The 24,035-nt window shown below is 46.0% G+C and overlaps 1 protein-coding gene across 1 annotated transcript in view; it reads left to right on the plus strand.

Moving 5' to 3' along the window:
- The window catches only part of RNF17 (ring finger protein 17), a 231,571-nt gene that overhangs the window by 189,027 nt on the left and 18,509 nt on the right, over positions 1-24,035 (plus strand). Inside the window, exons 33-36 of the mRNA XM_067562728.1 lie at positions 2,936-3,061; positions 5,637-5,693; positions 7,671-7,787; positions 18,361-18,520. Coding sequence (XP_067418829.1) covers positions 2,936-3,061; positions 5,637-5,693; positions 7,671-7,787; positions 18,361-18,520 — 460 coding nt within the window. The remainder of the gene's footprint in view (positions 1-2,935; positions 3,062-5,636; positions 5,694-7,670; positions 7,788-18,360; positions 18,521-24,035) is intronic.

Here is a 24,035-nt window from a genome sequence, read left to right on the forward strand (position 1 = left end):
TCCCCCAGGGGGCATGGTTCACAGCTCTCAGTCAGGACACATCGACATCCATATCGTCTACCACAAGTTTCTTCATTTCTATGTGGGCGACAACCATTACCAGTTCAGAGTTTTCTCCTTTGGCCTTGCGATGGCTCCAGTGGTCTTCACCAAAGTCTTTGCAGTCATGGCAGCTCAATTAAAATGACTGGGATACTCTGTGTTTCCTTACTTAGACGACTGGCTTCTGGTGGTGCCATCCCTCACCAAGACGGCGTCAGCCATCCACACGCTCTGCTCTCTCATCTCCACTCTTGACGTCTGTAGAAACGAGGAGAAATCTGTGTTCATCTCGACACAGACAATCCACTTCATCGGCGCACACCTGGATTCCATAGCGGAGCACACCTTTCTCCCGGTAGGCCGTTTCACCATCCTGATGGCCACTGCTGCCTCTGCTTCTTCAGCTACTTGGCAGCCTGTGCCCATCCGATGCTGTATGCCTGCCTGCACATGTGCTGTCTACAGCTGTGGCTTCTATTGGTCTGCAGACCACACATCGACTACCTGGACACCACGCTGATTGTCCCACATCTGGTCCAGGTCTCCCTCCCATGGTGGACTGACCCTTCCAAGGTGGTGATAAGCACCGCCTTCTCCACTCCCATCCCAACTGCCACCCTCACCATGGATGCCTCCCTAGCCAGGTGGGGTGCCCACCTGGGCGTCCATGCCACCCAAAGGGTTTCGATTTGGCACGAAGCCCACATGTACATCAATATGCTGGAGCTGTGGGCAGTCCTCACCTGCCATGCTTTTCTGCCACTTATCCAAGCCCGCCACGTTCAGCTCCTCTCCAACACCACCACCATGGTGGCATACATAAACAGGCACTGGGGAACCAAGTCTTGGTCACTGTGTGTGGAGTCCATCTACCTCTGGAACTAGTGTATCTGCCACAATGTCACACTCTACATGCCTTACCTCCTGGGAGCACACAACTCTCTGGCGGATGTGCTCAGTTGGACCTGGTACCTCAATCATGAGTGGGAGCTACATGATCCCACTCTCCACTCCATCTGCCGTACCTGGGGCACCCCTTGCTGGGACCTTTACACCACTCTTGAAAATCTCAAGTTTCTTTTACTGCTCCCATGGAGCACGATTCCCAGGGTGATGCTCTCCTCCTTCCATGGCTGGGCAGTTTCTGCTATGCCTTTTTCCACCTCCCTTTCCCCCCGTTCTGCTCCTTCCCCAAATACTGCACAAGATCCACTGCGATCAGGCCACAATTCTACTGATAGCCTCATTTTGGCCCCGATAGGTCTGACTTTGAGACCTACTCAGACTCTCCGCACACCCCTCAATCCACCTCTCCACCCTGCCGGGCCTCCTCACCTAGCACCAGGGCAGAGTCCAACATCCTAGCCCAGTCCCGTTTCACCTCAGTCTAGTTTTTGGAGCTGGCTTGCACATAGACTGTGCCTGCTTAACACTGATATGGCACATACTTACACACAGCAGACGAGCTTCCACACAGGCCTACTACACCACGAAATGGAAGCATTTCACTTCCTGGACACAGCACCACTATCTCCCCCTCAGTCATTTCTCCGTGCCCACTGTCCTGGATTACCTCATGACATTTGACTTTATGCCTTGCCTTCAGCTCGGACTGAATCCATTTGGCAGCACTCAGTGCCTTCCTGCCACCAGTGGACAGCCACTTGGTATTTACCCAACCCACCACCACTCACTTTCGGAAAGGGTTGATGAACAGTTCCCACCGGTCCTTAAACCTACACCCCTCTGGGACCTCAATCTTGTACTCTTTTTCTCTTACCAGACCTCCCTTTGAGCCCCTGGCCACATGCTTCCTCTCACATTTATCAATGAAGGTCGTATTTCATCACTTCCACTAGGCAGGTCATCTTATTGGCAGCCATGATTGCTAAACATCCCCTCCCTCATTCCCCCCCACCACACACAGTCTTCCATAAAGACAAAATTCCATTACGCCTTCACCTTAAGTTTCTTCTGAAAGTGGTCTCTGAATTCCTCCTCAACCACTCCATCCACTTCCCAATCATGCATTCTAAGCCTCATGTCAGTCCTGTGGACATGATTCTGCACTCACTGGATTTGCATCACACACTTGTGTTGTGCCTTCATAGGACTCACATCTTTCACATTTCTCCTCACCTTTTTGTAGCCATTGCAGAGAGGTCATGAGGCCAAGCCCTCTCTTCACAGTGCATATCAAAGTGGGTTTTTACTTGTAGCACTCTATGATGCATGTAATCGAATACCTCACAGCTTGGCATTACTACAGCCACTCCATGCAGGCATACACGACTATCGCTGCATCCCTAGCAGACGTCCCCTGGCATGACATATTCTGGGTGGTGACCTGGAGCTCCATGCATATGTTCGCCAACTACTACGCCATTGCCCAGGGAGCAATGGACGATGCGTCCATGGGCCAGGCCCTCCTGCATCTTGCATCCTTGCACCCGCTTCCAAGCTGATCACTGCTTGATACTCACGTTTGGGATACATATAGGGACCATTACTCGAAGAAGAGGAGGCAGTACTTGCCTGTAAATGGAGGTTCTTCAAAATGTGTGGTCCCTGTTTGTATTCCAGTACCCACCCACCATCCCTTCTGCTGCAGACTGTGCTACTCAGCAGCAAGAGGGTGACCGAAGGAACTTTTCCTGGCACGGCTCTTATAACAGTGCCTGGAGCATGAGGTTACGTACAATGCATGTATGGGCCAACAGACTGAACTTCCACTGCATGGCATACATGCGCAAACACATTTGGAATACAAATAGATACAACACATCTCGAAGAACCTCCAGTTACAGGTAAGTAACCTCCTCTTTCATGACTGTTCTATTTGCAAAATCTCAGCTATGATATGGTGATGGTCTACTTTGTTTTACTCCAACAGGAACATCCAGATAATCCATGGGGCAAAGTATCTGTTAATCTTTATTTTGATGGGATGTCGCTTTCTTCCTTTATGGCATACCACAAACACTGCGTTTTTGAAGATTCTCAGGACATATCAAATCTGGTAAGAAAGATTTAATTTTAGTTTTTGCTGCTCTAGGATAGGCACCAACTTTGGGGGTGCCCAGGACCCCAGCACTCACAGAAAAAAATAGTGGGTGCTCGGCATCCACTGGGATGGTTGGGGTGATTAGCTGTTGGCAGAGTCTGCCAATCAGCTATGTCACCCATAGACGGGCTGCAGTTTGTCTTGCTCCACCCACTGCGGATTAGCTGTTTGATTTAATCAGCTGTGAATTGTTGGGTGTGAATTGAGAGTGACACCTCCTTGCTCCTGTAGGGCAGGGCTTAGTCATTCTGACTCCAGGTCACTGGGAGCTGGGGCCTCTGCTCCAGTCTCTGGCAGCCTCAGGACAGGACCCAGTTAGGGAGGGGTTCGGGGCCCAAATCTCAAGCCAAGCCCCCCTTCCCCACTGTAACAAAAAAACAAAAACAAACCCAAGGCAGTTTAACGTGTTAGGGTTAGACTGGTCGCCGTGCTGGTCATTAGCACACAGTGCCACCAGCCCCTGCTGCTCACCTGGGGGCTGGGGCCAACCCTGCCTGCAGTGCCTCCCCTCCTCCTACCTGCATTAATTTATGCCTCCGTTGGAGATGGCTTGTGTGGCTGCAGCTCCCAGCCAGGCTCCCTGTGACCCCAGACAGCAGGTAAATCCCGGAGGAAGCCCTACTAGGCTAGGGCTAGGGCTGGGGAGGGGGTGGGATGGTGTGGGGACCCTGGCTGGAAAATTGGGTGCCCTGAGCCGCAACCTGCTGTCTCCTGACCCTGCCACCCTTGGCCCCCCTCCGTCCCTCAGTTCCGGCGGCAGCAGGGGCAGGATCAGGACAGTTTAGGTGGGGTTTGTGTCCTGGCATAGCCCCTGCATGACCCTGTGGGAGGGTGGAGCCAGGGTAAGGCACCCACCAGCAAAACAAAAAGTCAGCACCTATGAATTCTGAAAGATTAAGCATTTAATCAATTAGCGGTTGTGACCTTATTGTTGATGTCTGAAAATGTTAATATCAGCAATGTCAAAGGCATAGTTTCCAAAGAGAAAAAACATAGGTACAACTTCTTGCCAAAGTTACAAGGAAATCCTATGGAATTGCAAACTCTTTGCTCTTGAATTCATCTATAGTAACAGTGACTACTGTATTGAAAATGATGGCTGTTTAAATTAAATGTTGTTTATTATTCGAAACTGATTAAAAAAAATTTACAGTGATAGCCTAGCATCCAAAAGGCTCAACAATTAATTTCAGAAAAGTCTCTAAAGTCTCAAATTATTTTTAAGGCTACTTCTTCAGTAAGATATTTGACTCTCCTTACTACTTATGATTTGGTTTCTCTAGAAGTGGCAGAAACTTCAGGGGATATGGCCTTCTCTTACCTCACCCTGAGTAACATCTCTTTATGGAGAGGGAGGAAGCCAAGATTTTTCTTCTATTCTTTGTTTTTGTTCCACTTTATATTCTTACTGCTCTGCACCTTATCATAGAAATGTAGGGCTGGAAGAGACCTTGAGAAGTCAAGTCCTACCCTTTGTGCTGAGGCAAGCCCAAGTAAACCTAGACCAACCCAACAGATGTTTGTCCAGCCTTTTTCTTAAAATCTTCCAACGATGGAGTTTCCTCAACTTCTCTTGAGAACATATTTCACATCTTAACTAGTCTTCTAGTTAGAAAGTTTTTCCTAACATTTAATCTTAATCTCCCTTGATGCAGATTAAGCTATTACTACTTCTCCTACTTCCAGTGACATGGAGAACAATTGATCACAATCCTTTTTATAACAGCCTTTATCATATTTGAAGACTGTTAGCAGGTCACCACCTCAGTCTTCTTTTCTCAAGACTAAAGATGCCCAGTTTTTCCTAACTTTTCCTCAAAGGTCAGGTTTTCTTAGCCTTTTTTTTTTTTTTTTTTTTTTTGCTGTCCGCTGCATTCTCTTCAATTTGTCCACCACTTTGCTGAAGTGTGGAGCCCATAATTGGACACAGTACTCCATCTGAGGCCGCACAAGTGCAGAGAACAGTGACACAATTACATCCCATGTCTTACATTTGACACTCCTGTTAATATATGCCAGAATTATATTAGCCTTTTTTGCAGCTGCATCACATGGTTGACTCATGTTCAATTCGTAATCTGTTATAACTGCAAGATGCTTTTCACCAGTACTACCACCTAGCCAGTTACACCTCACACCTCAAAAAATTCAGGTGAGCACATTCAGGGAGGGTTGGTCCATCCTTACTAGAAAACGCTACATTTTTTTATATATGGATTCCATTTTTGTTAACAAATTGGCTTAATCCTGCATTTCTCAGACAAAATTCCCATTGGAACTCAGTGGAAATTTTACTTGAATGCAGACTGCAGAATCAAGTTCTAAAGCCTCAATTCATAAAAGTACCTAAATATGTGCGTAAGTCCCATTGATATCAGTGAGAGGTAAGCAGTTTCCTGAATCAAGGCAGCCTGTATATATTATGAATTAAGGAAATATTACCTGAAAAATCTGCTGTAAGTGTTCGTTTAATTTTATCTACATCTTTTAGGTGGAACCTAAATTGAACTGTAATATGCTTGCTTTTTAGGAAATAATACATTACAGTGAAAAGTATTTTCAGGATAACTGGAAAATCAGCTTTGAGGTAAGTTTTAATGTTCAGTGTATGTGGTGGGTAAGTTTAGATTTTGTGGGGGTTTTTTTACAATTGATCACCTAAAATTCATTACCTTACCTGATGCTTTTGTGACAGGTCACCAGTCTCTGTTTTATTCAGATTCCGTTTAAAGACTTGCTGCTTTCTTGAAATGGTTGAAGCTCTTTATTCCTGTTAAAGAAAAAACTTAAAAGGACTTTTCAGTATGTCAGCAAAGTGCATTATATATTGTGTTGTTGCTTTGGGAGGGAAGCCATGGATTGATTTTTAGTATTTGCTGTTGATCAATGCTTGGCTATACATCTGTATTTATCTTTTAGTGGAGAAGTCATACCTAACTATCTGTTTTATTCTGCTGGAGTATCTTCTTACTCTTAGCATCAAATAAAGTACATAACATAAGAGTGGCCATACTGGGTCAGACCAATGATCTATCTAGCCTGGTATCCTGTCTTTCAACAATGGCCAATGCCAGATGCATCAAAGGGAATGAAAAGAACAGGACAATCATGAAGTGATCCATCCCCTGTTGTCCAGTCCCACATCTGGCAGTCAGAGGCGTAGGAACACCCAGAGCATGGTCATTAGCCATCTTCCATGAACTTGCCTAGTTCTGTTTTGAATCCAGATATAGTCTTGGCCTTCACAGCATCCCTTGGCAATGAGTTCCAAAAGCTGACTGTGCATTGTGTGATGAAGTATTTCTTTTTGTTTGTTTTAAACATACTGCCTGTTAATTTCATTGGGTGATCCCTAGTTTTTGTGTTATGTGAAGGAATAAATAATACATCCTTATTCACTTTCTCCACACCAGTTAGGATTTTATAGAACCTCTATCATATCTCCTCTTAGTTGTCTTTTTTTCAAGTTGAATAGTCCCAGTCTTCTTTAATTTCTTCTCATATGGAAGCTGTTCTATACCCTTAATTATTTTTGTTGCCCTTCTCTGTACCTTTTCCAATTCTAATATATCTTTTTTGAGATGGGGTGATGAGAAGTGCGCACTGTATTCAAGATGTGAACGTACCATGGATTTAGATAGTGGCATTATGATATTTACTGTTTTATTATCTATCCCTTTCCTAAAGGTTCCTAACATTCTATTAGCTTTTTTGATTGCAGCTGCACATTGAGCAGATGTTTTCAGAGAATTCTCTACAATGACTCCAAGATCTCTTTCTTGAGTGATAACAGCTAATTTAGACCCCATCATTTTGTATATGTAGTTTGGAAAACTTAATCCCATATGCATTACTTTGCATTTCTCAACATTGAATTTCATCTGCCATTTTGTTTTCCAGTCACCCAGTTTTGTGAGATTCCTTTTTAGTTAAGTCCAGAGCTGACTGCAAAGAACTATCTTGAGTAATTTGTGTATCCTCTGCTAACTTTGCTACCTCACTGTTTGTCCCTTTTTTCCAGATCATTTATGAATATGTTGAGCAGCACTAGTCCCAGTACAGATCCCTTGGGGACCCTGCTATTTACCTCTCTCCATTCTGAAAACTAACCTTTTACTTCTACCCTTTGTTTCCTGTCTTTTAACTAGTTTCTAATCCAGGAGAGGACCTCTCCTCTTATCCCATGATTGCTTTCTTGGCTTAAAAGCCTATGGTGAGGGACCTTGTCAAATAGAGATCTCATTTTATTTCTTTAATAACAGTTTACGACTACCTCTGAATAGCTTTCTTTAATTATTTACATCCTCCTTAAACAAAATTTGTACATTGACTGATTTAGTTCTGACTTTTTTATCTGCTTAAAATGGAAGATTAAAAAAAATGGAACTAAGAAGAATTTTAATTTTAATTTGATTTCATTTTTCTTTGTCCTCAGGAATGTCTTGTTTACCTTATTTGAATCTACACAAATAACTCCTCTGAAGTTAATCAGAAGTCATAGAAGGGAAAACATGCAAATTTGTTACCAAAATGTGAAGCCTAACTAAATCCTGTCTTGTTCTAGGAGTTGCTGTTATCTGAAGCAGGGGCTTCTGTTTTGCCACCATATACAATGCCATCACTGCCTATTCCAGGAGAACTTTTTCCTGTTAGAGTTAAGCACCTTGTGTCACCTAATGAGGTATGTGTTATAAATGTTGTTTGTTTAATAACTGTTACAAAATATGACTGCCCCTGTGACAATGAGCCAGGAAGAGTTAAGCCTAGCAGGCTGAAATAACCCAAAATCAACCTTTGAGGACATATTTAAAGATATTGAAATGACAATTAAAGCCATTCCTTGTAAATAGCTAACAGCCATGTATAGGCTATAGAGCCTTGAAATGCAAGTGCATTGTTGGTAGTTAGTTGATGCTGTTTACCTTTATCTTGTTAGAGGTTAACAATGTAGATAAAATGCTTTTCTGTCTATTATTATTGTTCTACTGATTCAAAGATCAAAATGGATTAACATTTAGATGAACCTTGGGTGTAATAACAGCATTTGTCTGTATTTATCTTTGAGGTTTAAGTAAACTGTCTATTAACTGTTCGATGAATAATTACAAATGTGTACCTGGGAAATAGAGTGGTTACTTCAAAGCCACAAATGCCTATTATGTCCAAGGATTATCTACTGTAATATCTCCTGTGAAGTGGCTTTGATAGCCTGCTAAAAGACTATAAAAGAAGCCTCGGACCCAGTACTTTTTATTTTAGGACTGCTTGGATTTCATCAGGGGAGGTTCAAGTCTCCAATCAAAAGTCCCAGTTATGAGACTGGTTCACCCTGGTATTTCTTATGGAAGAAATTATACAGACTCTGTACATGAACTATTTGGTCTGTATCTCCTGCTTAATTTATCTGGACTGGATTTCTAACAAGGAAGCTTTAAACAAGGACTGATGACCCCCAAACTGTTTGGGTAATTTCCAGAGACTTTTGCAAATTAAGAACTTTGCAACTCAGTTATCATCTCGACTTTGAAACTGACTTATAAACTTTTATTCTCGTCTGTATGTATGTGATCTTTTAACCAGTACTCTTACTTTTTTAAATAAATATTAGTTTAGTTAATAAGCACTGGCTTTAAGCATGTGTATTTGGGTAAGATCTGAACTATTCATTGACCTGGTTGGTAATGTGTCCAATCTGAGCAGCTGCTGGCGGGGCCCCCCAGCCCTGAGCCATTGCAGGTGGCAGGGACTCAGCAGCGGTACGAACCTGGCAGCTCTGAGATGCCACCACAAGGGGGGAACCTCACTTCTGTCCACTGGGGCAAGCCGTGGGCACCTCTGGTCTCCAAGCCACCATGGGCAGCAGAGACACAGCAGTGGTAGGGAAAAGGTCACCCAGGCCAGACAGGTCAAAGGGTAGGAGCCAGACTAAAAGCAGTCCACCTGCCCTCCTGATATAGGGTTAAGAGTGGGCTAACAACCTGCTCCTGTATAAAACAAAGTCATTACAGAAACCACACTACTGCTCTGTTTAACAGACTCAATCCAACTCTATTCAAATAGATCTAGAAGAGATATGAAAATACGAAGTGGCCAAACCTCCAAGGAAGCTACTCCATGGATGAATTTGCTCTTTCCAAAATCCATTACCAAAATTGGTACATGGAATTTGTGGACACTATATGAGCCCAGTAAAACAGCCAAAGTAACAAAAAAAATGGGGAGATATAAACTATATATACTTGGCCTAAATGAAATGAGATGGGTTACATCAAGACAAATCACTTTGTCAGCTGGACACGTCGTACTATATTCTCGGTTATCGAATGCCATTATTCACAGGGAGGCATTATTCGCAGGGAGGCATCTCGAGTGCCGAAGAAAAAGAGGCGGCAGCACATGGAGCACAAACACTCCCCAGCACCACCAATACGGGCGGGGTCAAGTGTGGAGGTGCACCAGCCACGGCCCATAGAGCTTGCTCCGGTGCCTGCATCTCCAAGCAGGGATCCTCCCCCGACTCGTGGGGGTGGGAGAGTGCCCCTGTAGGTGCCGTCGACACCAGAGGCTTGTTAGGCGCCAAGAGCCCTGATGGCCTTGCCCACGCCTCCAGCCCCCCCTCCGCCGAGGGAGAAAGGGCCGGTGTCCCAGGGTAAACCCACACTGGGTCCCCCGGAAGGCTGGTTGAGACCCCCGATGGGAAAAGTCTCCTGCCAGACGGTCACCGAGGGTAGGGCATGGAAGCTCCCCTCTCAGCTCCGAGCCTTGCTCGTCGAGCGGATCCTCCCTGCGGTACCGAGGTCAGTCCCCAGCACCGGAGGCAACACATATAAGGCGGCACCACTCGAGAGCTGCCTCGTGGCGCAGAGAGAGCTCTCACTCCCAGTCCCCAGCACCGAGCCGCTCGTCCAGGCGGCACCGGACCCGGTCACTGGCGAGGAGCCCAGCACCAAAGGACTCGCCCACCTCAATGCATCACCGATCCCAGTCTTTGAAGTCTGGTTCGGCACCGCGAGGCTCCCGATGGCACCGTTCCCGTTCCCCTTGGGGCAAGTGGCACTGGAAGTCGTCGGTGCCGAGGCGATGGACCTCCACATCGAGCTCCTCGGAGCGCGCCTCCTTGCATCGGCACCGTCCGCGGAGACGGCGGCGATCTTCTTCTGCCTCCTCGAACTCATCAAGGGGTCTGTCCCCAGCGCAGAGCAGCAAGGGCCAGAGACGGGCTCAGCACCGCCGCTCCAGTGACTCCAGGTCCCGGAAACGCAAGGACGCTCAAGGATCCAGGCCAACTCATCAGCTGGTGCCAATGCCACCCCCAGGTTGGTCCCAGCGTCCCTGGCAATGGCCCTATTGGGGCCCATGGGGGGTTCACAGGGGACACTGTCCGTCCCATCCTCGGGTGCAGTCGGGGCCCCCCGCACCAGACACAGAACATAAGGGCCATTCCTCGGACGAGGAATCGGACCCAGAGGAGGGACCCTCCACGGGGCCACCCCCTCACCAAGGGGGTGAGCACCCACAGTCGTCCTCCCCAGATGAAGCAGCCTCCAGGGGCTACAAAGCACCACTGAGAGACTTTAGGGTGCACCAGGAGCTGCTGAAAAGGGTGACCTCTAACCTGAACCTGGAAGTCAGGGAACTATTAGAGGAGGATCCCCTTTTCAGTGTTCTGGGGGCAGAGGGCCTATCAAGGGTGGCCCTGCCAGTTCATGACAGGGTCCTTAAGCTTGCTAAGGCCCTGTGGCAAACCCCTGCCTCGGTCGCCCCTATGTCCAAGGGCGCCGAAAAGAAATGTTATGTCCCTGCTGAGGGGTTCGAGTTCCTCTTTACACACCTGGCCCCGGGAACCCTGGTGGTGGATGCGGCCAATCAGAGGGACAGGCAAGGGGATCAAAGTTCCACTCCCAAAAACAAGGAAAACAAAAAAATGGACTTATTTGGGAGAAAGGTTTATTCAGCTGGGGCATTACAGTGCAGGATTTCTAACCACCAGGCCCTCCTGGGCAGGTATAACTTTAATCTCTGGAGCTCCCTCAGGCAGTTTGCTGAGGCATTGCCCCAGGAGCAGGCAGTGGACTTCGCCACGGTCCTCGAGGAGGGGATCATTGTGGCCAGGGCGGCACTCCAAACCGCCAGTGACGCTGCAGACACGGCAAGCAGGGCTATGTCCTCTGCTATCGCCATGCGGCGGTGTTCGTGGCTGCAGTCCTCGGGGCTCTCACAAGAAGTGCAGCAGTCGATTCAGGACCTCCCCTTTGATGGGTCAGGCCTGTTTTCAGAGAAAACTGATGAGAAGCTGCATGGCCTTAAGGATTCGCAGGCCACGCTTCATTCCTTGGGCCTCTATATACCCCAAGCCTTGGGGCGTCAGTCGCGGCCCCAGGCACCACAACAACCTAGGCCCTTCCAGCTAATAGGGGCAGAGACAGAAACAGGGGTTTTGGTCAACATAGGTGGCCCCCTAGTTCATCCTCAGCCTCCCAGCAAGGGCCCCCCAAAGGTTCGGGCAATAGAAAAGGATAATTTTGATGGTGCGCCCGAAGGTGGCACCCATACCGTCTCCCTGGATCCGTCCCATCCTTTTCTAGAGAGACTAAAGCCCTTCTACGAAGAATAGGCAAAAACATTACATCAGACCCCTGGGTCCTCGGAATAGTCCTCCGAGGATACGCCCTACAGCTCTCATCCCGCCCCCCAAACAAGCCTCCCTCTTCACCCTCCTCGACCTGGGGGTGGTGGAAGCGGTTCCCCGAAACGAAATAGGGAGAAGATTCTACTCCAGATACTTCCTCATCCCCAAGGCAAAGGGGGGCCGGAGGTCCATATTAGTCCTGCGCCGCCTAAACAAATTCATCAAGCAGATCAGGTTCACATGGTCTCCCTAGCCTCCATTATCCCTTTTCTGGATCCAGGAGATTGGTATGCCGCCCTCGATCTGAAGGATGCATACTTCCATGTATCTATCCTTCCCAGTCACAGGCACTTCCTTTGATTTATGGTAGCTTGTTCCCAATACCAATTTACGACCCTGCCCTTTGGCCTCTCATCTGCCCCCAGGGTATTCACCAAGTGCGTGGCGGTAGTGGCGGCCCACCTGAGGCATCCAGAGGCTCTGGTCAGAGGACGAGAGGCACCTCCACATCAATGTAAAAGAACTCAGGGCCGTCAGACTGGCGTGCAAGATCTTCCTCAGGTTCCTGACGGGCAGGGTGGTGCAGGTCCTGACGGACAATACCGCAGCCATGTTTTATAGCAACAGGTGGGCAGGGGGGGCATGCTTTTCGGCCCTCTGCCAGGAAGTCATTCACCTGTGGGACTTTGCAGTGAGGCATGACTTTCACTTGTCTGCCTCTCACTTCCCTGGGGTGTGGAACGATGAGGCGGACTGCCTCAGCAGGTCGTTTTTACCCCACCACGACTGGTCGTTGCACCTGGAGGTGGTGACTTCCATCTTCCTCAAGTGGGGTGTTCCCCAACTGGACTTACTCGCATCGTCCTGGAACAAGAAGTGCCCAAGGTTTTGCTCGCTCTGGGGTCACGAGCCAGGCTGAATATTCAACGCGTCCCTCAGAAGTGGAAGGGGACCCTCATGTACGTCCCCCCCATTCTGCTCCTCCCCAAAGTCCTCTTGAAAATCAAGAGGGACATGGTGGACATAATACTCATCGACCTAGCCTGGCCAAGACAGCATTGGTTCAGTATGCTGATGGACCTGTTGATCGCACCGCCAGTGGAGCTCCTGAGACGACACGACCTGCTTTCCCAGGACCATGGTCGCCTGCTCCACCCGGACCTGGACTCCCTGCACCTCGTGGCCTGGAAGATCTGTGGCTGACGGAGTGGGAGAGATCCTGCTTGGCGCAGGTCCAACAAATTCTGCTGGGCAGCAGAAAACCTTCAACACAGGTTGTGTATCGGGCCAAGTGGAGGCAGTTTACCTGCTGGGCAGAGTCCCGGAGCATCCTGCCACGCCTCTCTCTAATCCAGGCGATTCTGGAGTACCTGCTCCAGCTAAAGCTCCAGGGTCTGGCACTGGCCTCCCTGAAGGTCCACCTGGTGGCCATCTCAGCTTTCCATCAGCCGCTAGAGGGGAGATCCCTGTTCTTCCACCCCATGTCGGTCAGGTTCCTTAAGGGGGTGGAGAGGCTTTATCCGCAGGTCCGTGACCCAGTGCCTCCCGGGGATCTCAACCTGGTCCTCTCCAGACTTACGGGGCCCCCCTTTGAGCCCATGGCTTCATGCCCTCTGCTCGTCCTCTCATGGAAGGTAGCCTTCATGGTGGCCATTACCTCGGCTAGGAGGGTCTCCGAGATTAGAGCTTTGACCTCGGAGCCCCCCACACCGTATTCTATAAGGATAAGGTGCAGTTGAGACCTCACCCGGCCTTCCTGCCCAAGGTGGTCTCCCAGTTTCATTATAACCAAGATATTTTCATCTCCGTGTTTTTCCCCAAACCACACGGTTTGGAGGAGGAGCGGAGATAGCACTCGCTGGACATGAGATGAGCCCTGGCCTACTACATCGGCAGGATGAGGCCCTTCTGGAAAACGACGCAGCTCTTCGTCGCAGTGGTGGACTGGATGAAAGGATCACCTGTCTCCACCCAGCGCATCTCTGCGTGGATCACCTCCTGCATCAAGTGATGCTATGGGCAGGCGAATGTGCCACTTCCAGGTGTCATCACAGCGCACTCAACCAGAGCTCAGGCCTTGTCTGCGGCCTTCCTGGAGAGGGTGCCCGGCAGGACATCTGCAAACTCGCCACCTGGTTGTCGGTGCACACCTTCACGTCCCACTACGCCATCGTGCAGCAGGTGAGAGAGGACGTGGGATTTGGCAGAGCCATGCTGAGGGCAGCTCATCGGTAACTTCTACCCACCTCCAAGGTATTGCTTTTTAGTCACCTATATTGGAATGGATATGAGCAATCACTCAAAGTAGAAAACAGGGTTACTTACCAGTAACTATTGTTCTTCGAGGTGTGTTGCTCATATCCATTCCACACCCATCCTCTGTCCCCACTGTCGGAGTTGGCAGAAAGAAGGGACTGAGGGGCCGTAGGGTTGGTGGTGCCTCATGTACTGTGGCATGTGCGCGGGGTTCCCGGGGGCACCAGAGCCGACCCTACGCGGTCTGCTAAGTGGAAAAAGTTTCGGGAACCCGTGCACGGTGGTGTGCACTCACCTATATTGGAATGGACATGAGCAACACATCTCGAAGAACAACAGTAACTGGTAAGTAACCCTGATTTATATGAGAGGAAAATGGAAAATTAAACTGAAACAAGAGCAGACTCTGACTCCAGGAGGAATATGCAGCAAAGAACAAAGGGGCCAAAAATAGTGCTAGGAAAGACCAATTAAACGTTGTAGATAAAAAGGCAAGAAATGCACAAACTGCTGCAGCACAAAATGACATGAAGACACTGTACGACATTAAACAGCTGTCAGGAAGAATGACAAATACCAACCAACCAGTTCAAGACAATGAGGGTAACTTAAGAATGAAGACATCAAAACAATTGAATGCAGTGATTATAGAGGCAGTATTTTAATCAACTACTGAATGGTGAGCCAGTGGACTATACCCCAGATTTAGAGGAAAGAGAAAATCTGGACATCGAACTGGGACCTGTTACCAGAGTAGAAGTAGAGAGAGTAGTCAATCGATTAAAAAGTGGACAGGCACAAGGTCCAGATAACATTCTAATGGAGGTTCTGAAGGCAGGTGTGAAGAACACAATAGACATTTTGATAGTTCTCTTACAAAAGATGTGGGAAGGGAAAAAAATATCAAGTGTATGGAAAAAGGGTCATATAGTGAAGCTGCCAGCTGCTAAAGAAAGGAGCCCTCAGTCAGTGTAAAAACTGGAGGAGCATTCAATTTGTCTATCCCAAGTAAGATATTTATGTGTTATTCTAGATAGAATAAAGAAAGTGATAGATTCAAGGTTACAACAAGAACAGGGAGGGTTCAGATAAGAGAAATCAAGTATAGATTAAATAGTAATCCTACGTATCATCATAGAACTTGTGATCTAATGGCAGTCACTGCTTTATATGAATTGGTAAATTACTAAAAAGCCTTTGAAACAGTGGATAGAACAGTTTTATGGAAGTTGCTATGTCACAATGGAATCTCTCAGAAATTTGTGAACATCATTCAGAGCTACTATGAAAATACGACATGCCAAGTAATACATAACAGTGAACTGACTAAGCCATTCAAGTTTACTATGGGCATCAGACGATGTCACCCATGGTCTTTTTACTGGTAGTGGATTGGGTAATATGAGAGATCACAGAACAACTAAGGGAAATACAATGGACGAAATTTCACACAGAAGTTAAGAGGCCCTGGACTTTGCAGATGACATCAACTTGTTATCCCATTCCCATAGAGGTATGAATGCCAAATGATTTACAGGCCTATCCACATGCAGTATGATTGAAAATCAATGCTGAGAAAACTTTCATATGTCACACCTCACAGCTGAACTTTGTGACTTTGTCCTGACCCACAATTACTTCAGATTTGGAGGCAATCCACACCTTCAAGTCAGTGGCACAGCTATGTGCACCCGCATGGCCCCACCGTATGCCAACATTTTTATGGCTGACCTAGAACAACACTTCCTCAAAACTCATCCCCTAACACCTCTTCTTTACCTACGCTACATTGATGACATTTTCATCATCTGGACCCACGGGAAAGAGTCCCTCAAAGATTTTCACTGGGATTTTAATAATTTCCATCCTACTATCAACCTCAACCTGGACCAGTCCACACAAGAAATCCACTTCCTGGACACTACAATAAAAATAAAGGACGGTCACATTAATACCACCCTATACCAAAAACCAACTGACCACAATACGTATCTTCATGCCTCCAGCTTTCACCCTGGACACATTACATGATCCATTGTCTACAGCCAAGCCTTAAGATACAACCGGATTTGCCCTGATCCCTCAGACAGAGACAAACACCTACAGGATCTCTATGAAACATTCCTAAAACTACAATACCCACCTGGAGAGGTGAAGAAACAAATTGACAGAGCCAGACAAGTACCCAGAAGTCACCTACTACAGGACAGACCCAACAAAGAAAGCAACTGAACCCCACTGGTCATCACCTACAGTCCCCAACTAAAATCTCTCCAACACATCATTAAAGATCTACAACCTATCCTAGCAGATGATTCATCTCTCGCTCAGGCAGTGGGCGACAGACCCATCCTGGCTTACAGACAGCCCCCCAACCTGAAGCAAATACTCACCAGCAACCATACACCCTACAAAAAAGTCCAACCCAGGAACCTATCCCTGCAACAAACCCCGTGGTCAGCTCTGCCCACACATCGACTCTAGTGACACCATCACAGGTCCTAACCACATCAATCACACCATAAGGGGCTCATTCACCTGTACATCCACTAATGTTATATATGCCATCATGTGCCAGCAATGCCCCTCTGCAATGTACATTGGCCAAACTGGACTATCACTATGCAAAAGGATAAATGGACACAAATCAGACATAAAAAATAATAACATCCATAAACCAGTTGGAGAACACTTTAATCTCCCAGGGCACGCTGTCACTGACCTGAAAGTCGCCGTACTTCTCCAAAAAAAACCCAAAAAAACTCCAAAAACAGACTTCAGTGAGAAACTGCTGAGTTAGAAATGATCTGCAAACTTGACACATTCAAACTGGGTTTAAACAGAGATTTGGAATGGCTCTCTCATTACAAAAGGTAATTGCTTTGCTCACCCATTCTCATCTCCTACTCAATGACTGTCATTAGCCCTCAAGTACCCGGCTTTCATCCACCTCCCCCATTGTTCTCTATGCACTTGTATATCTATGTTTCCTATTTACTGTATCATTCTACCTCTGCATCTGACAGTGAGCTGAGTCTCACAAAAGCTTATGCCTACAAAAATTAAATTAGTTAGTCTTTAAAGTGCCACAGAACTCTCATTGTTTTTAAACCATTAGAATCAACACACAACAAGAAACAACAATCTCTCTTTCTGGGGCTGACAAAGAAGAAATACAATATATCACATATCTTGTCAGCATTTTAAGTACAACAGTGGAACAAACAAAGACATTAAAGCCAGAATAGCAAAAGCAAGACATGCTTTTGTAACTCTAAAATCAATCTGAAGAAACAGAAATCTAGTCCTCTAACAAAACTTGAAATATTTAATCATCATAAAGTTGATTTTACTATATGGTGCTGAAACTTGGAGACTTTTGAAGACTTCACTATCTAAACTCTTAAGTTTTCATCAACAGCTGCCTTAGGAAAATCCTCAGTATTAGATGGGCAGAAAAAAATCACAAGCGACAAACTCTGGAGGAGGATGAAACAAAAGCGAATAGGACTGGAAATTATAGAACGAAAATAGAGATGGCTAGGACATTCATAGAGGAAAGATCCAAATAATATAACATGAGACAGATATTGAACTGGAACCCCCAGGGCAAGAGGCAATGAGTTAGAAAGAGGATAACATGGAAATGCACAGTAGAAGCAAAATTGAAAGCTATCAGAATAACATGGAAAGAATCAAAGACTGCCACAGGAGACTGGCAAAGACGGAAGGCAATGGTGAAAGTCCTACGTTCCGCATGGAATAGAGAGGCATAAGAGAAGAAAGATTTGATGCTGACCATAGCTTTGTATATTAATGAAAGTTTTGCTCTATCTACTAGAATTATTTGCTTGTTATTTATACTGATACACACATTTATACTAATTGACCATATTAAAATAGTTTAGATGAAATAGAATATTTTCATGCTTAGCAAGATAAATCCACCATTTTAGAAGTTTTTTCATGAATTTCAGATTGAATCTGTGCAAATTTTTTAATGCTCTATAGTGGCAGATCCAAAGGAGTGGGAGGGAACCCTGAATTAGGCTAAGCCTATGTGGAAGTCTAACACCTGCACACTTTCATATATACAGGGCTTGTGTTACCATGGCTACAAGGTGTGGCATTAATAAATAGTAACTGGTTGCCTTGAACTTTTCATATTTTTTTTTTAAACCCAGAGTATAAAATGTAAAACTAATCTTAAGGGGTGGAGGAAAGAAGGATTAGGGGAAAGAGCAGTGTTTCTTAGTGACAAATAAATCTTAATATCCCTTGATCACTTATTAAACATGGCAGTTAATTCTGATGTGCCTGCAAAAGCTGTAATCTTTGCCTTTTATAAGACCCTTCTCTCTTTTCTTAGGTGTACATTTGCCTAGAATCAGCAGAGATCCTTAACCAGCAGAGTGACGACACAGAAGATGGTGTCAGTTGGGATTTGGAATCTGAGAGTTTAGATCAAGTCCTGAGACATTGTAATCAGAATGTGGAGTCTCTTCCTTTTCTAACAGATTTTAGACCAGGTATTTTTGCAAATTTGTTTTCCCTGTTACACCTTACCAGAGTACAAACGTGTTGAGTAAATACTTCTGTTTTTAAATATAATTTTAAATAAAGCTTTCTATATTTTTAAATAAAGCTTTAAAACTATAAATTCTTTTAGGAGTGTCAGAGCTGCAAGTTCATCTCCTAAGGGAAAGGTGATAGGAAGAGAGGCCACCCTGGAAGTGGTCCTGCTTGTAGCTCCCTGCCAGAGAAAAGGAGAACGTTGGACAAAGTTGTTGCATTTACCTTCCACCTGCTAAATACCTTCGGGCTCTCCCAATGAAGTTATTTCTCCCTTCTCATTTACACAAATGCCAGGTTTGGTAGTTTCTCCAGTAATTTCTGAGTTGGATCTGAGATTCGATCTACAGTCCAAGGAAAAAATGCATTAGATATACTGATACACTTTCTAGGTTCCATTCTCATAAGAAATAACACCTCTAAAATCTGGATACAGAACGTAGCACCTTCCTAAATATGAAATGGAGTCTGAGTTTGGTTGCTGGTATGATTGGCAGATACTGTCCAGGGCTGGGTGGCCCTATTGGCCTTTGCTTAGGCTGTATAAGTATGTTCCACATTCCTGTCAGGGTAGAAATCCCTCTCCTGTTAGGGGTCACAGAAAGTCTCATTCCTAAGATCCTGGACCCATTTATTTCACCTGCTTTTAGAGAGCTTTCTCCTACCATAACTCCTGATACTCTATCAGAGGCAGAAGAGGGGAGCCTGTGGCTCAGGTTGACTAGCAAGAGCTAAAATCAGAACATGAATAATATTCTCAGGATGACAACATTGGGGTTATTTTGGCACTCTCTCCATCTGAGGATGCATTGCAATTCCATGAAGTTGTAGAAAAGAATGGTATCAAATCTATTATATTGAAATTTCCATTGGTCATGTTGGAAGAAACCATTTACCCTGTATTCAACATCTTGTATTCTCCATCAAAAAAATAAGATTACCTTTCTGTTGCAATGTGCAAGGGCAGTTTGGACTTCTCCTGCATCATGTTCGGCTATATTGAAAAAAACAGACAAATTATCAATTACTTTATGAAGAGATTTTGTTTTTTCATACACCTTACCCTTATTCTGTTGTGGTGGCGGTGGCAGTGCAAAGATTTAAAGGAGTCAGTTGTATTCCACATCTTCTGACACAAAAAGAAAAAACATGGCACAACTGGCAGAAATGTGTTTTCAACTCCTTCTCTTAGTATTAGAGTAGCAAATTGTCAGGCACGGAAGTCACCATTATCAATACCACTTATAGGGAAAGATGACCATGTTTGCCAAAGTGCTTCCTAAATAGAAAAGGAAGCTGGCCATCGATTTGCTAAGGGATGGTGAAATAGTGGTTAAACATTCACTCAGGGTTTTGTTTGATTCTTCAGAATTAGCGATGACGTGCTGGCCTGCAGTCTTCTACTCTCCCTTTAAAACCAAATCAAAGGTGGTAGACTTTCCTTTCAAAAGTGATGAGTTATCTGCTAATAAAACTGATGAAATATTGGAAAAAATGAAGGACATGAGGTCATCTGCAAGATTCTTGGGTGTCTGTCAACCCTCAAGAAGGGCCTTGGACCTGTCTTCACATACCACAGACAGTGATATTACCTTTTCCCTTCTTCATAGTCTTATTTTTCAGAGATGTAAGTTTCAACACCAATAGCCTCCTCATTCTCAGCCACAGCAGAGAGAGATGATTTTTATTTCTCAAATGAAAGGAAAGCAACTTTTAGCATTATGTCGGAGATCGAATGTCAGAGCTCATTTTTGACACGAGGATCGGGAGCTTGAGACAAATGTGCAACCATCTCTCATTGTTTTGGAGACGGACTCTTCTGTTATGTGGACTTGGAATTCCATACCATCAGAAAAATAGACTCTGGAGATGATAAAAGATAGTTACACCATTTAATTAGATTCCTTTCCTCCACCCACCCACCTTCCCCGCTTCATCCATATTCAGAAACCCCTTCTTACAAGAGCCTTTTTAAGATAGGAAGTTTGCTCCCTGTTAGAAACAGGAGCCATAGTTAAAGTGCCAAGGAAATTCAGTCGTCAAAGTTTTTGCTCCCCATATTTTCTGACACCTAAGAAAGAGACTGAGGTCTTTATCCAATATTAGCTATATGGAAGCTCAACTCATTAATCAGAAAATTCCTTTTGTGTGTGTTGATACTAGTACCCATTATACCCACCCTACAGTGGTTTGGTTTGCAGCCCTCTATCTAAAAGGTGCATCTTTCCACATCTCAATTCAACCAAAACACTTCAGATATCTTCATTTTCTAGGCTGACAAAACTATTTCCAGTGCAGTCTTATCCTTTGGGCTTTCTGTTGCACCCTGGTTATTTGCAAAGTGCCTTTCTGTTGTAGCAGCTCATTTAGGATGTCAGGGTATATACATTTATCCTTGTTTAGATAACTGGGTAACCTGATCCTCTTCAGAAAAAGGCTATTCCAAGAACATATAACACATGTATCCTGTTCAAGGCACTGGGACTTAAAATGAAAATCTCTTCTGCTATTTATGCAAAGGGATTCCCTTTAAAGGAGCAGTTCTCGATTCTCAAGTAGGCTGAATGGTCTGACTTGGAGCTTTTGCTTTTCTCTTGTCCTTGGTGACGCACGTTCCAAACTTTCCAGAAAAACTGTTTTTATTCTTGTACATAGTTAGGATTGTACTGATTTTTGTAGTAGTTTGTGTTTGTAGTAATTTTAATAGGATTAAGGACTTTGGAACGCCGCTGCAGCTATTTCCCACCCTCTCCCTCCTTCCCCACCCTCCCCCCATCACCCATGTCTGGGTACAGGATTATGCTGAAGAGGCTGGTATTCAAGGTCTATGCTTCTTGCCCTTGCTCATTTTCACTCCATGATGAGCACCAGCACTGTTGGTACTGCTTGGGGGTGCAGTATCTGCCTCTCCTTCCCATCCCGTACCTGGGAAGACTGGGCTCTGTGCCTTAGTCTCCATGGAACCCCTCACCCCGTACATCTGTCTGAACAGACCAGGAGTGCACCTCCTACCACGGAACCCCAGTCCAGTTCCATTGGTACCAGCAATATGGACCCCATGCCGGGGCCTAGCCTTGAACCACGGAAGCATGTGCATAAGAAGGGCAGTAAGTCTTCCTCCAGATCCAAGAAAGATGCTGCATCATCCACAAGTTTCAGCCATGTAGGAGCGGCACATTCCAAGATCCACAAGAGTGACAAGAAGTCACATCATTCACCAGATCCACCGATCCCAGTTCCTGAACTGCACACCTCTCCTGCATTGGCTCCACCAGCACAGCATGAATTATCTGTCCTGAGGCAGGCCCCCTTACCTGCCCTGGTTCCATCCATGGACTGGGTGTCTGGGTGCTGTTGACATCAGGGAGAACTGCATGTGCTCCTGGGCCTCATGAACTGTTTGCCCTGGAACTGATGAAGTCTCTGTGTGTTCTGGTCCATTCACCTTCTAAAAGGTCTCCCTCTCCTAGGTCAGATCTGCCACTCTCTGGTCATGTTCCTACAGCATATCCCATTCCACTGCCCATGTCGGTGCTGGCATTCATACAGGACTCTAGTTCCTCTAAGTCTGAGGATTTGGATATTATGCATGGTCCTCCACTTCTGTTCTAAAGTTATGACTACCAGAGGGTTCCCACAACACTTGGCAGTACCCTCCCTTACCTCACCCAGGAGCCACTGGTACCTACCTCTGTGGGCACTGCTGCAGCAACAGCAGGCTCAACCAGGTTAGCCATATTGGAGCTCATGGTTCCAATATTCACCTTCAGAACCATCATGTTTAACCACCCCATCTGTCATTGAGAAGACGATCGGAACCAGGGCTGGATGATGTGCCGATCAGCCCAGTACCAACGGATCCAGAGAAGTTCCCCTCATCGTCCCCGAATGTGGCTGCATCATTGACACCCTCCTCTCCCCCAGATGACTACAATCAATTTCAGGAGCTGCTTAGGAGTATAGCTAATGCTCTTCAGATCCCATTGGAGGTGATACAAGACAGTCAGCACCAACTACTGGACATCTTGCATGCATTGGTATCAACCAGAGTGGCCCTACCAATCAACGACTCCATTCTCCAGCCAGCGTGCACAGTGTGGCACATCCCATGCACGTGTGTCCCCACCACATGGGGCGGGGAGGGGGGAGGAGTGGCAATATGTTCCCTCCATGGGATTGGAGTTTCTGTTCTCCCATCCTCCGCCTAATTCCCTGGTGATCCAGGCTGCTACAGAGCAGGCCAAATAACAGCATCCATGCTCCAGCCCCTCTGACAAGGAGGGCAAAGAGGTTAGATCTTATGGGTAGAAAAGGTCTTTTCCTTGGCCAGCTTCTAGATCCATATTTCTAACTACCTAGCACTGATGGCAAAATACGACTTTTTGAACTGTGGGCAGATGGCGGATTTTGTAGATAAACTACCTCAGGAGGATTGTGCCAACTTCCAAACTATTTTGGAGAAGGGCAAGTTGGTCTCTAGGGCTATATTTCAGGCTGTAGTTCATACCGCAGACATGTCTTTGCATACAGTGGCAACTGGAATCATGAGGAGAGAGTCCTGGTTACGTTCTTCAGACTTCCCTAGAGAGTTACAGAGAAGAATCAAGGACCTCCCTTTAGATGAATCACACCTCTTCAGTCAGAAGATGGATGATTCCTTCCTCTCACCGAAAGACTCTAGAGCCCCCTGCAATTCCTAGGCATATATATGCTAGTGCAGAAACTAAAATTTTACCTCCCGCTGCTTACACAACACTAAGAACTCCACAGTTTTACATCCTATGAGCCTCCACAGAAGTGCCCGAAGGTCCACAGATCTCATCCACCAGTGCGGCCCTCCACACAGCACACCCAATTGCCATGTAAGTGATATTTCTGTGTGCATCTAAAGAGCTGTCAACTGCTTTGTACCCCAATGCTTTTGCCCACCACCCCCCTTGGGAACTGTCTCAAACTCTTTCTACCAGCCTGGAGCATGATAATGGACAAGTGAGTCCTGGATGTCATTCAGCACGGCCATATGATTGAGTTTGACTGTCTCCTCCATGTCTCCTGCCCCGAGGCCATTTCAGGAATCATTCTCACTACAGTATTCTTATCCTAGAGGTAGACTCCCTCCTGCAGAAAGGAGCAGTGGAACTGGTTCCTGCAGTCTTTCAGGGCACAGGGTTCTATTCCAAGTATTTCCCAGTGCCCAAGAAGAAAGGGGGAGGAGAGACCAATCTTGAATCTCTGACACCTCAATTGTTCCATTCACAAACCAAAGTTCCACATGGTCACGCTTGCAGCCATCATTCCCTCACTAGAAAAAGGCATGTGGTTTACAGCTCTCAATATGAAGGATGCCTACTTTCACGTCAATATCCAGTCAACATCCGGGATAGCAGCACACATTTGATGACAAGGAGTTCTTGTTTCCCTTCACCTGGACGACTGGTTGCTGGCAGTGAGATCCAGAAAGGAAGATCAGGA

This window comes from Emydura macquarii, unplaced genomic scaffold (assembly GCF_026122565.2).
Source record: "Emydura macquarii macquarii isolate MOO-44397 ecotype Brisbane River unplaced genomic scaffold, CSIRO-AGI_Emac_v2 contig_2473, whole genome shotgun sequence".
Classification (NCBI taxonomy): Eukaryota; Metazoa; Chordata; order Testudines; family Chelidae; genus Emydura; species Emydura macquarii.